General features: G+C 39.0%; 1 protein-coding gene across 3 annotated transcripts; it reads right to left on the bottom strand.

Moving 5' to 3' along the window:
- Nucleotides 1-2828: 2828 nt before the first annotated feature.
- On the bottom strand, nt 2829-12272 carry LOC311053653 (ER membrane protein complex subunit 3). Of its 3 annotated transcripts, XM_084069300.1 has the most exons (10): nt 12182-12272; nt 9954-10205; nt 8671-8728; nt 8362-8455; nt 7857-7961; nt 7551-7632; nt 6337-6416; nt 5179-5261; nt 4814-4970; nt 2829-4548 (listed from the first exon to the last, which is right to left on the bottom strand). In XM_084069300.1, exons 2-9 carry the CDS (start codon nt 10106-10108, stop codon nt 4842-4844), a joined length of 786 nt encoding a protein of 261 aa, XP_083925426.1. In that variant the 5' UTR covers nt 10109-10205; nt 12182-12272; the 3' UTR covers nt 2829-4548; nt 4814-4841. The 3 variants fall into 3 exon arrangements, with proteins under 3 accessions (XP_083925426.1, XP_083925424.1, XP_083925425.1); XM_084069298.1 differs by having other exon boundaries at nt 2829-4970; XM_084069299.1 differs by lacking the exon at nt 12182-12272 and adding an exon at nt 11558-12102 and having other exon boundaries at nt 2829-4970.
- Between the last annotated feature and the right edge of the window lie 3465 nt (nt 12273-15737).

The raw sequence follows: 15737 nt of genomic DNA, 5'->3' as shown, positions 1-15737 counted from the left end.
GCATGTTTACCGCTAGTCATAATACGGTTCTAAAAGTTTTTATTCTTTTACAGTTAATACTTCACAACTGCTATTACACTGGCACAGAAAATCTGTTTTCTGACTCTTTGATCCGGAAAGAATGCAAATCTGAGGCATAAAGTACAAAACTGTTTAGATCCACAACAAAACTAAGTATCCGAACAATAAAACGTAGCAACCTCTATTCCCACCACATGTCATTATGTTAAAACTGTGCCTTTCTATATGAGGCTATGTACTGTACGAGCAGGTCCACTGTGGACATTAGTGTTACCTTCAGTGTCTACAGTCTCATGATCATTCTCACATTCACATTACACTTTACCATTGAATGTCTACAGACCCCAAATCTAACCCCAACACCTTATCCCTAACTCTAAGGTTGGGGATAACCCTAAATCTTTAATGTCAGCTCTAACCCTAACCCTTGTGCCACAAAGGGTCAAAAAACACATTTTCTCCTTTTTAAATTAAACTGAAACATATTCTGTTGCCATCAGCCTTTTTGCCACTGTTCAAATATACCAAAGTTATCTGCATTATATTGCATGGTAGAAAGGATTCTTCTTTATCTTACTTTGAAGTGGGGTATTTTCTATGCTATTCTTTGAATATCCTACCATCTTCCAGAAAGCACTGCACATGATAAAATGCTGTGAGTGTCCATGCTAGGAATAAAAATCCAAGTACGAAAGGTGTCTTGAAAGACCATATATTATAAATGTTGTAAAACAAAGTTATTTCAATGTATTGAAAACAAATACAATTAAAGCTGTACATTTTTGATAAATTAGTTGGTTGTTTTTCCTCACGCCATTAACGAGCACAAATATGTTGATACCCATCTGTTGCAATGCCATTCATCCTTTGTGCATGCGCCATAGCAGTTGGTCCATGACTAACTGAATTTAACATTCTATGTGCATTGCGGCTTGCTGGCCAGTGCCATCGGAAAAACTGAATTTCGATATTGAGGCCCAGCTGGCTAAATCAGATTTTCCATGAGATATACTGCATACATTTGAAGGCTGCACTCTGGTTGTTTGATCACAAACCTTACTAACCTCTACCTTTCTAAAAACAATTACCTCTGCCAACAAAGTTGTATTGGGGTTATATTTTCACCACATTCCATTTGTTTGTTTGTTAGCAGAATAACTAGAGAATGGATAGGTGTATTTGCATCAAACCTGGTGGGAATGATCAGTATGCTCATTAACTTGATTAACTTTTGCCTCAAAAAATGGTCAGAGGTCAAGGTCACAATCAATATGGTGGAAATGGCATAATGGAAAGGGAGGTATGCACTCTACTTTCTAATTCCAGCAGTTGTCAATTATCTGATCTAGTCCTGGAGTCTCAAGCTATCCTATATTACATTAGAGATAAGTCCCGTCTTCCGTTATCATTCACTTCCGTTATCATTGTTTCACTTCCATTCTTTGGGACTAAACACAACCACAACATATCACATGTCACTAACCACACAAGCCACAACGTGCGCGATTCATTTACAGGTGGCGTAGGCTACTTCTCATTGCTCACCACATTTGCCTCATCGGAGCACAATTACTTGCGACCAGCACAAACTCACCTCATTACAGGGAGACCCTTTTGTTCCCTTTAGCGTGAGCACCGCCGAGCGAAACCGAACACAGCCGGTGCAAGACGACGCGGCCGCCATTGAAATCTCCCCCATCTGCACAACACACGCGACCACTTCGCTTCAACCCCCGCCGTTGCTTTCACTTTGCTCATGTCTCTATCACACCACACTCACGCTAATATGTCATGCACATCCCACACAAAACATTAAAACAAGCCAGTGTCTCAACGCAGCCGCTAACAACAACACTGAGTCGGCAGTCTGGGTTGCCACGTTGGAGGGCCGACAAGCAGACAGGTCAGTGTTGCCAGATGTGCGCCAGAAATAAGCAACCACCTTCATGAAAAAAATAAGCCAGCCGAAGGGGTTCGCGATGTTTCGCGGGGGTCCCAAGACTCCCAGGGGTCCCCCATGTATTTTCTTGGGAAATTTTTATCCCACGATTTTGGAACCCCAAAATAAGCGAGCTCTCACTAGAGCCCTGTGCGCACGGGCGCCCGGACCTCTAGTATTTAACAATAGCAAAAATGGGGCTTGGGCTTATTCATATAAATGTCCATAATATTTTATCTAAAGATAAACTAGATTATATTAAAGTCTGGGCCCTAAAAACAAATGCTGATGTTTTTTTTTCTTCTAAAAGCTGGTTATCTAAAGCAAATGACAAATATATTGCTCTAGATGGATATAATGTGTTTAGGACCGTTACACCTCTCATCATGGGAAAAGAGAGCCTGCTCTCAATTCACTTTCCTGAATAAATGAAGGTGAACTACGGTGCCCAGGCCGGTCTAATAGAGGTGGGTAGTAACACACTGTGTTTATAATGTGAGATATTTATCACTCTCACTTGAATATAGTTTTAAAGACAAATATTAAATTCTGTCCAATGTAATTATCACTGAGGTCATGTTCTCTGGATTTTTCCCAATGTCAGTTTAATTTCCATGGTGTCACGTGCTGAAAATAGTAGATCTACAAGCTCACATGTTGGCGGAGCTTGTACATTATTTTCAGCGCAGGACAGTTGTACGATAAAGTATAAATTATGCTTCAGCCCTACAGAGAATGTCCTGCAAAGTCTCTCAGCAACACAACAGGGTGAGGGTACACAAGTGTATAGTATAGTTATTTTTGTACGTCATTGTACTATAAATAAATTAAAAAAAATCAAACACTCCAAAAGAAAAAAGACAGGGGGTTGCTGTTGTCATAGAAATTATTTTATTTAAAGATTTGGGGTGAGGAAACCAGGTAGATTAAAGAGACAGGAAGATGCAACATAAGAAAGAAACACAGTAAACAGATTAAAGCATTTCACCCGCCTTGTTTTTTCTATACATAATCTCACATAGAATAGATCATAAAACAGTAGAAAGAATTAGTCATTGGTTTTAGAATGAATGAGCTTTAAATACTATCCAACAGAATATAATTTGATTATATATAAATATTAAATATAAACCTTTGTGATGATACATCTTGAAAATCTTCCCCTTTACGCTGATGCCCGACTCCTTAGCTTATGTAGACAGTAACAGTAATGGTTATAAAACAGAACAAAGTTTTAGTCTCAGGTGCAGGGGAATTATGGCAAGATGACCAAGCTAAAATGGCGGAGATGATGTACAGCACCTGAGTGGCCAATGCGGCATAATGCGTAATAATGTCTATGCGTTTTTGGACCAGCTACCACCATTCATCGGTGGATAACTGACTCTCACATAGAACAGACAAATAAACTGGAAATCAAGAACTTTGTGTCATTTATCTTTAATGAATTTAAACCACAGAGCTGTGCTCAAACAAGCAAAACATTTAAACCAACTGGAGTTGAATACAATCCCTTTCTATTATTTTAGGCAGTTTTTGCTTTACTTAGAGTGTAGAAAGGGAAGAAGCTGAGGTTAGAGAGAAGTAACCACATACAATACAGGTCTCTCGCTAGAAGCAAACCAGGGACATTGCAATTGTGCACTTGGCTATCGGTGCACTCCCTTCCTCATGACTGTCCCTTGTGTATCAGATTGGGTTCATTTTAAAATCTCACTCACACTTTAAATAACACACCAATGACGTGTGGCAACTTAAGAACGGTAAAAGGCAGACGGCACATACTGTACACTGCAACTGAGGAACAGATTTTAAAGTGAACAGAATGTTTTACTATTAAGGGTTGGGGGCATGTTCAGATTTGAATTAAATAACAAATGGCATTAGTTTTACTGTGTCTGGGACCCTGACTGATCAGATCAGTTACTTAAGGTAGAGCAAGTGATTTTTTTGGTTAAAATAAGTTAAATATATTCTGATAGTAATATCATTGCTTGTGTTTGTTCACCAACAGGGGTCTCCTAACTGTGGTCTGATGTCCTTGGACCCAGGCTCAGTAAAACACTTTGGTTCGAAAAGGACACCCAAGAGACAAAGATCTGTGGCTCTCTTTGAGCCCCAACACCACAGATTGAAAATCTTCAATCTTCAACATTTTGTTGTTACAAAGGCCTCCTATAGTGACTGCATTATGAGTTATTTGTAGAATAATGAAGATAAGGCCTGAAAACAATAGAATCATGAAAATGGACAAATAAAGGCAAACAATATTCTCACTCTAAATAAACTCTCATACTCTTCAAAAACAAATAGGCAGTAGTCTCATTGGCTCAATAATATTATATCTAACAGACAGATTCTGGTGAGTGTGTTTGACATTCAGTCAGGTTTATTGCCTTGAAAGGCATGATGAAACTGGAGGTTAGAAGGATAAATTAAGGAGGAGGCAGAAGAGTTGTTTGGTAGAAACATGAAAATGTATGTTGAAATTGTGTGCTTCAAAATGAGCCAGGCTTTCATGACAACACTTTACTTTTCCCCTATGGGGGAAAATGTCATGGTTGACAGCTGAACGCTACAGTAGGTCCCTGTAGAACAAACAACAAATCGACAACCTGTCACCCAAAACAGGAGTACTGGCTCTTGAACAGGTTTTTAGAATCTGGTAGGCTTGAGAAAATCAAAACCGCGTTCTAGAATAATTTGGAACTACGCTGAAACCAGCTGTTTTCACATTCAAGATGATGCAGAATCGAGTGGCTTAAAAACAAAACAAAATAAAAAAAACAGACACAAAACCAGCATTCTGGAATACATTTCAGGACAAAAAAACAGAAAAATTCAGAAACCCACCATTCAAGATTCCATCTTTCTGTCTGTTCTAGAACATCTTGGACTTCACGTCCTGACTGAAGAAGTTTCCAAAGTTGAGATCTCTGGACATGAGTTCCTCTTCCACATTCTCCAGAGCCCATTTGTGTTCCACGATCTCCAACGCCTCCCACTCACTCTGAAACACACAGCACAAGTTCAACTTCAACAAATGTAACCCCTTAGCCATTACAGGTCATTGATAACCGAAATTAGATTTCTGACACCAAAGTAAGATATATGTAATAACCAGTTATTGTACTCTACTGCCTTGCTGAACACATGTTAGCTCATTTAAGACAATATTAATCTAAAATGTTTCACGTGTTCTGCATGTGAACTCTGACCTTGAAAGCCTTGTTGGGGTCAGGGGGCATCGCCATGGCAGCACCTGTCATCTGGTCCTGCATGATTCGTGACTGGTCGGCAGCTAGAACATATTTAAAGACCCAATCCAGTTGCCATTGTTGCCATATCACCGTATAAGCGCAGTAAATATTTTGAAAACAATCGTTCACTTCATATTTTCAAAATCCCAGTTGTTTTATGGCGCTGATAACTTTTGAGTACCTTGGACTGCACCTCATTCCCTTTACAAGCACTATGCAGCCAGAGAGGTAATTTCATCTATTTCATTTTATTTTCGTCTATTTCAAGTGTATTTTCTTTCGTTATGCTACATGTTTGTTGTTTATCTTCCTGGTCATTATTTACTTTATATCAACAGTTTGACGTTGGTTTATATGGAGCCGCAAGAGTGCTTAAATAAAGTACCAGTGAACAAACCCAACTGACTCATCTGTGAAGGGAGTGACACCAACCGTTGATACAAGTCTACACACTGGAATTAGAAGATGATGCTCATCTATTTTTTCCCTGCATTAAATTAGCATCTTACTGCTGCCTAGCTAGCAATCTCGGCAGAGCATCTTGTGTGCGGGTTAGATTTTAGTCGCAGGAAGTAAGGAGGGTGGGACAAAACAATTTAACTAATAAAATGTAACCATAATTCCTGACAAGAATTACATTTGAGTCCATCATTTTCAATAATACACTGCCCAAATACCACATACCCCCTTTAAATGTTTTTAACAAACTTCAAGAAACACAATAAAACATTTTAAAATAATAACAATAATAACATCTACATTCTAAATATTAAAACATTCCTTTATCCATCTCTTCCTCCATTCCTCCCTCTATCCACTCATTCACTCCTTCCATTCATCCATTCCTTCTTCACTCGCCCTTTCTTTCGCCCTTTGTCCCATCCTTCCTTCACCACCTCATTCCAAACCAATCAATATCTAAATCCACTCTTACGGTTACAGTATGTTAAACTCACCAGTGTCCTGTTTCAGAAAGGCTATACTACCCAGTTAAAATAAATCAATCACTCCAACTCAAAACTGCCCTGTCCCAGAACCCCAGTGTCAAACTGTTAACATTTCTCACTCTAAAACAATCAATCAATAAATCCAATTCTTGATATGATGTAACCATACCGTTATCCTGTCCCAGTATGAGGCTGTACATGCTCCTCAGTCCAAAAACGTTGAGGAAGTACCAGGATGCTGAACTCACCCTGAGAAACATCGACAAACATTACAAACACAATAAAAAACAAATAAAAGTAATGATTTACCGTAGTTGCATTTCCTACAGCGTGGCTACTATGGGGCGATACGTCTAGAACACTGTTTACCAAACAGTGGGCCGGACCCATGTTTGGGTCGCGGACCAATTTTTATGGGTCTCGAGTAAATATCCACTTTTTTTCATTTCCTACCATGATTGGGATTTGTTGCATTTTTAGTAGAGTAGTGAGACAAGAGACTGAGATGGTTGATATTTTTTTTTGATTAAATGCGATTTCTCATCTCACATGGGTAACAAATTATCACTCTGTATTCGCTCTGTCAATCACAGGGCCCTGAGCACAGACGCCGATTGGCTCTTCCACTTTTTGGTTTTTGCAAGACGCCCACCCAGCGCTTGGGGACAGACTGGTCTGCAGAAGACACATCTGGATGGTTTACCAGGCTATGATATGCCTGCCCTTGGTTAGACATACTTGGAAAACAATAAATTCCTGGGTGATAATCTATTATTCCTCCTCATCCTTAGAGCATTACTACTGTCACAGGGCAGCCCGTGCCCTAGAGACTAACAGGGACAATGCACACACTGATCTAACTACACAACTGCTTCTAATTAAATCATCACTGGCCAGCTTGAAAGTGACAGTTTGGTAGTGTTGTATGTGTCATATTATCTGTATCTGAATGCATTCCTAAACAATATGGACATTGCAAGGGTTTTAAACATGTTTGTGTTTGTTAAAAAGATGGGAAACAAGTTAATTGATTGTTGGCCACCCGTCTCTTCTCTGCAGTGCTGGCAATCCTCCTGTTGATTAGGAGGGTGCCAAGTACTATAGAGGAGAGGGGTGTAGCCTGTTATGTAGCTACCTAGGTTGCAGTTCTTTTAACTTTTTGCCTGTTTTTTTCTTGCATGCCTTATTTTGATATGCCTATTTTTGGACAGGCTTGCACTGTAAATATTATTGCACCGACAGGTTGGTGTCTGGAGATTTTTGGTGAATAAAAAAACAACAAAATGAATTCTTGGACAGTGGTTTTGGAGCCTTGAGCCTTACATTGGGAACTTATTACATTTCATCATGTTTAATCTTTACTAATTTACTGAATGCCAATACCAGGAGGCGTCCAATGAGAGCAGCTCTATTCCTCGTTGTAACATGGGTTTGAACCTCAGGGTCAAAGGAAAGGGCACCTTAGCTGTAAGAGGAAGAATAACATTAATTATTACCAGCAATACACAACAACAGTCACTAACCAATGAAACAAGCAATACAACATCAGGATTTTACGGGGGGGTGAAACCAGAATTGCTATCGAAGATGTGTTGAGTGACTGACTGACTGACAGACTGATTTTTGCTCACCATCACATCAAATAACTCCAATTGGCTACAGCTCTGATTGACAGCAGGGGGTACTTACTGATAACAAATCCTGAGAAGGCCCAGTTGATCCATCCACCAATCACAATCATGGGAAGAACATTGGTTAAGTTCCCCTTCATCATGTCTGTCAGCATGCTGGTGTCTGCAAGTCAAGACACACATTTTATCATTTTTATTTCATGTTCACACAACAAAAGCACTCTCAAGTTAAATGAAATTGGACATGTTGAATAAAACACAAGCTTTTAGTTCAGTGGTCTGAAAGCAAGATACATTAGCACACTTTTAGACATTTAGCCTTAATAGAGAATAGTAAACAAACTATCCCTTATCTACTGCCATGCAACATTTTTCTCCCCCCAATTCTTTATAAGTTTTAAGACACTCACACGCGCGCACACACACACACACACACACACACACACACACACACACACACACACACACACACACACACACACACACACACACACACACACACACACACACACACACACACACACACACACACACACACACACACACACACACACACACACTACCTGTCATGGGGTTCTTGGGTATCACCTTCCTCTTGACTTTCTTAAAGAATCCTGTCTCAGTGTCGTTGAAGTAAAATTTCCTCATGGCAAACGACTGAAACAGACCAACAGTGTATTTAATGTTAATATCACAAAAATGTCCATCAGCTATCAGCGAAAACACTGCTAATATAAATAATATTACCAGGTTCTTCATTCAGATGAAACATGATATCACCAGTTACATCTATCTGCTAATATTAATATTCCCATGTTCTTCTATCAGCTGAAACTAATATTGAGACAGTGTGAGTTCTTCTATCAGTTTACCTGTTTGGGGATGTATTTCCCATTCTCTCTGAGGATTCTGCTGCGCAGGAGAACCTGGCTAAAGGAGGGATAAGAAAACAGCACCATCTCAGTAAATGACTGTTTTTTTCACATTACAGTCCTTTTTAACCCAGTAAAACCAGGAACGCATCTGTGTCATTTTAGATTTCTTTGGCTATTCAAAAATAGCAGATATACAAGCTCATAGCGCGGCACCGAGTGCCGCACTACGAGCATGTAGATCTGCTATTTTTTTTAAAACATGAACATTTGTGAAAATCTTTGAATATATATATATATTTTTAAAGCGAACATTTGTAACTCAAATCTTTGTTTCTGGGGGTCCCTGGAACAAATTATTTTGAGATGGGGGTCCGCGGCCAAATACATATAATTTTGGGTGGTCCTTGAGATGAAAAAGTTTAAGCACCACTGATATAGCAACAATAGTTTTTCAAAAAACTGTTAGGATTTAGAATACATTTTTTTGTAGAATCGGCCTCAGGCCTTAATGGGTTAAACAAACCTAACTGAGTCCTGGTCAAGTGGTCCAACAAGTAGACAAATAGTAAAGGGACCGAGATATTTTTTACGTTCAAATTGTTCACTAGGGCAACACCACTTTGGTCCTCATTGACTTACATTGTACAGTAAAACAGCTCTCAAAGTCACTCTTTTAGCACATAAACGAACGCAAACAAAGTTGATTCAGAAAATATAGAACATCACCAAACCCAGTGCTGTTTCTCTTTTAATACAAATTTGAAGATCCGGATCCACGGATCCAGTCTGGGTTTTCTTACTAATAAAAAAATGCCAAAATCAACAGGAAGGTTACATTTTTATAAACAAAACAAACAGTACTGGGTTTGGTGATGTTCTATACTGTCTAAATCAACTTTGTTTGCGTTTGTTTATGTGCTAAAAAAGACTTTGAGAGCTGTTTCAGCGTACAATGTAAGTCAATGAGGAGCATATTTTGAATTATCAATTTTTAACCACTGGAGCAATTATTTTTGATTTCTTGTCCACCTTTGGAGTTACATCATGGCAAGGTAACAACACAACCCAAACATATAATTAAAGTGGTTTTGCCCTTTAACTTGAAAGAGGACTTGATTCTCTTCCCGGTTTACTTCAGCTCTGATGGGGCCTCAGTCCTCTTTATGATAACACTATAGCTCTTTTTTAGCGTTAGTACAGCAGGCAATCTGTCTATGGCAAGCATAGAGGGCTAAAATACAATGGCAAAGGGCAAAGTGAACCTGAAAGGTCCCTCTCACCTGTCGGACACTTGTTCCATGTCTACCTTCTTGTCGCTGTGGAGCAGTTGGGTGACATAGTGACGGAGGATACCAACTAAGAAGGTGATGAAGACAATAGGGAGCACCACCCAGATACGAATACTGGAGTCTAACAGCAGTTCTGGACCCGTCATGGTTTCACTGGTTTAAATATACAGTACACGCACACACACACACACACACACACACACACAGCGCACGCACACATACACACAAACACTCACTGGCTTTCTATGAGGGGAGAGAGAGGAGAGACAGAGGAGAAGGAGAGATGAGATATTAACAATCACTTTCACCTTTTATTCCGGAAAATGTTTAAGCTGAATAAATAAAGAGAGTGGGTGTCTCTTAGATTCACTGAGGCAAACATTAGCCAAAAATAACAGATCTTCAAGCTCACAGCACATGGCATTGTGTTGTGAGCTTGTACATCTGCTATTTTTGGCGATGAGATTTGGTGTAGGTAGAAAAAAGCGGTCCAAGTACAGGGCCAACTCAGGTTCAGTTTACCAAGTGTAGGCTAAAGCATGGGTCTTCAACAGGGGATCTGGGACCCCTAGGGGGTCCTCAGAGTTACTTAAGGGTGACTGCAAAAACTTTTGTGTGATAGGAACTTTTTAAAAAAAAACACTTTAACCCTAGCATCCATATTCTGGGGGGAAACATTTGGCGAAAATAGATCTGGTAGCGCAGCGCACTACAGTGTAAAAGTAATATACAGACAACTTACATTAGGATTACATTATTTTGTGACAATACATGATAAACACAGTCATGTAAAGTGATTATGATGTGACACAATGTCAAAATCAAGCACAACATGTTGGGAAATACAGGCAACAACACGTCAGTGTCTCTACTCATTCATTGATCACACAGGCCAGAAGAAGCTTTTTGTTATTCTCATATATCAAAGAATCTAAGACAGCTTCAATAGGGGGTTCAGAACCTCTAGGGGGTCCTCAGAGTTACTACAGGGGGGGGCACCAAATGTTTGTGTGATTGGATTTAAGTAGTGAGCATTTTAAATGGTTAAAATACACATTCATATGAATCCAACATATTAATAGAAAAACATACATTTACACAACACTGATGATATTGTGATGATATTGAATGTTCGGTTCTATTTTGTTGATGAATTGAATACCTAGGACCCCAAAGGAAACAAGACGGCGCAAGGACTTTTTTGGTGTTATCCTTTTAGACTGTGTTTGACTGTACTGTTGCCGTTTTTATATTTCTGTCAAAGAAAGAATATTCATTCATTCATTCATTCATTCAAACAAGTCTATGACGCCATCTATGAAATCTATGACAACACAGTTTCATACAATATGTAGGGGTCCCTGCTTCATCTCGCTTTCAGCTAGGGGTCCTTGGGCTGAAAAACGTTGAAGACCCCTGATCTAAGACACAGGAATGAAAAACGTAGGCCGAAATACACCTGCCACTTTAAAGTAGTAGACAGCAGCCTCTGAGGTTTCAAGTGTTCCGCTTTTCTCAGTAAACTAAATTTACTTGAACTAAATAAGACTCAACCACAGCACTGTTAGGTTCTATGATGAGACCCAACAACTTACCCAAAGACGAAACTCGAAAGCTTATGATTAAAATGACTAAGTACCAACCCAAATGTGCAAATGTCACATGTAACGACCTTCTAGTTTAACACAGCATCTACACGTTGACTCGAGGACAAGTTAAGACAACTTGGCTAAATATACTAGCCGGTTGAATCACCAGTATCGGTGACCCTGTTGAATTATGTGACTCCAGAGGTCGTCGTTTTTTAGGATTTCGTAAAGTTTGCTGCCGGCGGAACCGCGGAAAACAATGAAGAGACTTATTTTTGCCATTTTCACCAACAACTACCAAGATATAATATGATGGCCTAATAACTTCAAAATGACATGTCAAACATCAACCAAATATTTGACGAAGTAACCAGGCAGCCACCTCCTGAGTCAACTTTCACAAATTCAGAAAATAAAGTCTATGGTGAGACAGCAATACAGCGACCTCTAGAGTCACGGGATTTGATGGGTAACACATTTCAGTTTAACACCTGCTAGCCTAACTTCTCTAACATTGATCTACATTTTGAAAGCACCTTTGGCGTCTGATGTCAGTGATGTACTACACAACAGTTCATTTGCTGGTAATCGTAATATGTTATATATTATATTGTTTTCAAAACCACCTACCGGCTACCACATTTATGAAGTTGGGCTTTAATAACGGAAGACACGTTCCGTTGTAGCATCAAATAACAACTACCGGTTCCTGGAATGACACGTGACCTGTTTGCAGTGTTGCCATATTTTGTGAGAGAAATAAGCAACCAGGTCTAGGAGGTAAAACAAGCCCAAAAGAAGCACTTTATGGTTTATCTACATAGATCTGCTATTTTCAAAACGCTTGCAATAAAAATACCTTTTTGAAATAACAACACAAATGCTCCAACTGGCACAAAACATTTTCATGAAAATATTTGAGAACCACTTGGTTTCAATAATAATTAAAACATTAAAATTAAATACAAATTTGGAAGCAAGCCTAAATAAGCAAGTAGCTACACTTTAGAAACATGCCCAAAAAACTGCAACCCGCAAATACCAATTTTTACAAGCAACTTTACAGAAAAAGAAGCCCAAAGTTGCCGACATGGCAACACTGCCTGTGAAGTGGAGTGTGACATCTAGTGGCTAAATGTATAGCATCTTTATTAAGATGTACCTGTTCTCATGACAGATGATGATGCGCCTGTGACTGAGCTATTGTTGCTGTCAGTGGCGGTAAAAGTACTCACATTTTTTACTGAAGTAAAAGTATCAATACTGAAATGTAGAAATACTCTGTTACAAGTAAAGGTCAGAAATTAAAAAAAATACTTGAGTAAAAGTACGAAAGTATATTTTTTTTAATCAAAATGTAGCCTACTTAAAGTAGGCCTACCAAAAGTAGAAAGTACTCATTATGTAGAATGTCCCAAGTTTTCAAATGTATACAAATATTTTAAAATAAATAGCAGATATACAGTACAAGCTCACAATGCTTCACAACGTGAGGCATTGTTTGAGCTTGTAGATCGGCTATTTTCAAATGGCCAAAATGTATATAGGGCTGAAGTGGTTGATGTATGTTTTGTAATAATAATCCAAATCTACAAAGTAGGCTAACTAGTAACATACGTTTTCAAATAATTGTAGTGGAGTAAAGTGTTTGCCTCTGAGATGTAGTGGAGTACGTATAAAGTACTGACATTTGGAAATACTCCAGTAAGGTAAAAAAAATACCTCAAATTTTTACTTAAGTACAATACTTGAGTAAATGCACTTAGTTACACCACTGGTTGCTGTGCTAACAAACCTTCACAAGTAAAGTGCTTACTCATTTGGGGGATCGAACACCATCTATATATGACAAATCTACCTGAAGCAATCACCTTGACTCTGCAAAACTCTCCATCACGAGATGATATGTATTCATATCTGTCAAGATTCTTTATTGCTACACCACATTATACAATAATAGTACATTTTGGGGGGTTTGACTCCTCAACATTGAAGACAAGACAAATAGCAAAAGAAAACCGTTAATTAGAATCAGCTGTAAAAATAGTTCTAACTAGAAAAGTGCCCTCAGTGGAGCGCAAATCTCTACCAGGAGCTACCCCTCAATAATAATACTTTACAATGTCTGACGCAGTAACCTCAAACTTCAAAATTGTGTCTCCTTCTCTCTGTGTCAAACACATGTGTCTATAATGGTGCATGGGGTATATGTTGTCACGTTGGCATGTTCCTCCAGCTGTGGTGAAGTTTATATTATATATTATGTCTGGTCCTATTTCTAGCAATTGCAAGTTAAAAGCACACAGAGCTCATTATATTTGCACATTTTCACTGACCTTACCATAGTGCATGTACAGGTGAAACAGTTTCATGCTGAGCCATGCCGGTACATAAATGCTGGGCATGTGCTATGTCTGGACTATGAAATGGCCTTGAGGCGATAACATTGTAATCATAGTCATAGTTGATGACAACATGACACAATAATATTCAATGTGTTCACTGTCCAAAGATTTGTCTCCATTCAGTGTCACTCTGGTTGCATGGTAACAATGTAATGACTTTGCTTTATAATATTCCTTCTCCCCATTGCCCCGTACATTTTCATACGCACAAGCTAGGAAACATTGTCATCACATGCCCCAGACTGAATATAATTGCACAATTGCAAAATTGCACATTTCTTGTATAAAATCATTGTTCGAAAAATATAAAATAAAGAGTCTGGGCATTCTCTCAGGGAAGTGGCTATTTATTGTTTATGATATTTAATTATATGTGATACAGTGTGTAATCTGTTAGTCTGGCTTGTATTTTTGGCCTCTTTCAATTGGGTGTGTGTGGCTTTCTTCTGTTATTCGTTCACAGTAGTCACAACTTGATAACTTGCGAATCACCAAATTGTCAGACTTTCTGACAAAATATATCAGACTTGGTAGGCCGTTCTTATGTTACTTACACCCCCGGCACCAAAAGAACGCAGCATACTTGTCTAAATATGAAATATTCATATCTGTGTGAGTGAAGTGTGGGTCATGACCGAAAGAATAAGGTTGCTGATACAAGCGGACGAAAATAGTTTTCTCAGACGGGTGGTTGGCATCTCCCTTAGAGATAGGGTGAGAAGTTCAGTCACCCACAAGAGACTCGGAGTAGAGCCGCTGCTCCTTCACTTGGAAAATGAGCCAGCTTATGTGGTTCGGGCATCTAGTACGGATGCCTCCCAAGTGTCTCCCTAGGGAGGTCCTCGCTGCACGTCCCACTGGGAGGAGACCTCCTGGCAGACCAAGGACCAAATGGGGGGATTACATCTCCACACTGGCCTGGGAACGCCTCGGGATTCCCCAGGAGGAAGTGGCTAATGTTGCTCAGGAAAGGGAAGTCTGGAGCTCTGTGCTGAAACTGTTGCCCCCGTGACCTGACTCTGGATAAGCGATTGAAGATTGGATGGATGGATGGATGGATGGATGGAGTGACATTAGATTAAATTGTGGTTTGAAAATAAAAACAAAAATACTCAATGCATTTCCAACAACATGAACATGTTTTTTTTATATATATGTTAAGGGCAATAAATATTTCAACTTTTTCATCTCTGCAATTTCAAAAACAAAAAGTACAAGTGATATATCTTTATATACATGGCTAAAAGTTCTCCATACGTCATTTTTAAAATAATGTCTCTGTTGACACATATTTGACACTGTACTGGTACATTTTACACAGACTATTCCAGTCTCTCTTTGCTCTACATTATAAACAGGAAGTGTAGGCTCCTTTGTCTCCATAAAGCAGATCTCAGATCAGCCCACTTTCTCTTCTATAGGTGCATACGTACATTACAGCATTTACACAGGAGCGAACATGGGAAAAAAATCACATTTTTAACTTCTTCTGACCCCAGAATGCTGCATGTCCAGTGAACAATAAAACCACCAGACCTGGGTCTTAAAGGGTTGAAAAACGGATTTGTTGTGCTCCCAGAGTGTAAAGCCAGCTTTTAAACAACAGCCCATTCCAAAGTTGAGTATTCATAGTATTATTATTATTCATAATGATGGTTATGTACATTCATGTTTTTATAATACAGCTTCATTCAGTGCAGATAATGTTAATAATACCACATGCAAACTGATACTGGAGCGCAGACCAGGGCAATAAAAAATATAGTCTATTCAAATACTGT

The sequence above is a fragment of the Gymnoscopelus microlampas genome (assembly GCF_963454915.1).
Source record: "Gymnoscopelus microlampas genome assembly, chromosome: 10".
NCBI lineage: Eukaryota > Metazoa > Chordata > Actinopteri > Myctophiformes > Myctophidae > Gymnoscopelus > Gymnoscopelus microlampas.
Note: the sequence above shows the minus strand (reverse complement) of the source record. Positions and strands in the feature narration are given on the sequence as shown.

Coding starts and splice junctions, on each gene's coding strand:
- LOC311053653 (XM_084069298.1), bottom strand. CDS start 10,108: ATGACGGGTCCAGAACTGCTGTTAGACTCCAGTATTCGTATCTGGGTG. Junction 8,729..9,953: donor ATGGAACAAGTGTCCGACAG/GTGAGAGGGACC, acceptor TCCCTCCTTTAG/CCAGGTTCTCCTGCGCAGCA. Junction 8,456..8,670: donor GGAAATACATCCCCAAACAG/GTAAACTGATAG, acceptor GGTCTGTTTCAG/TCGTTTGCCATGAGGAAATT.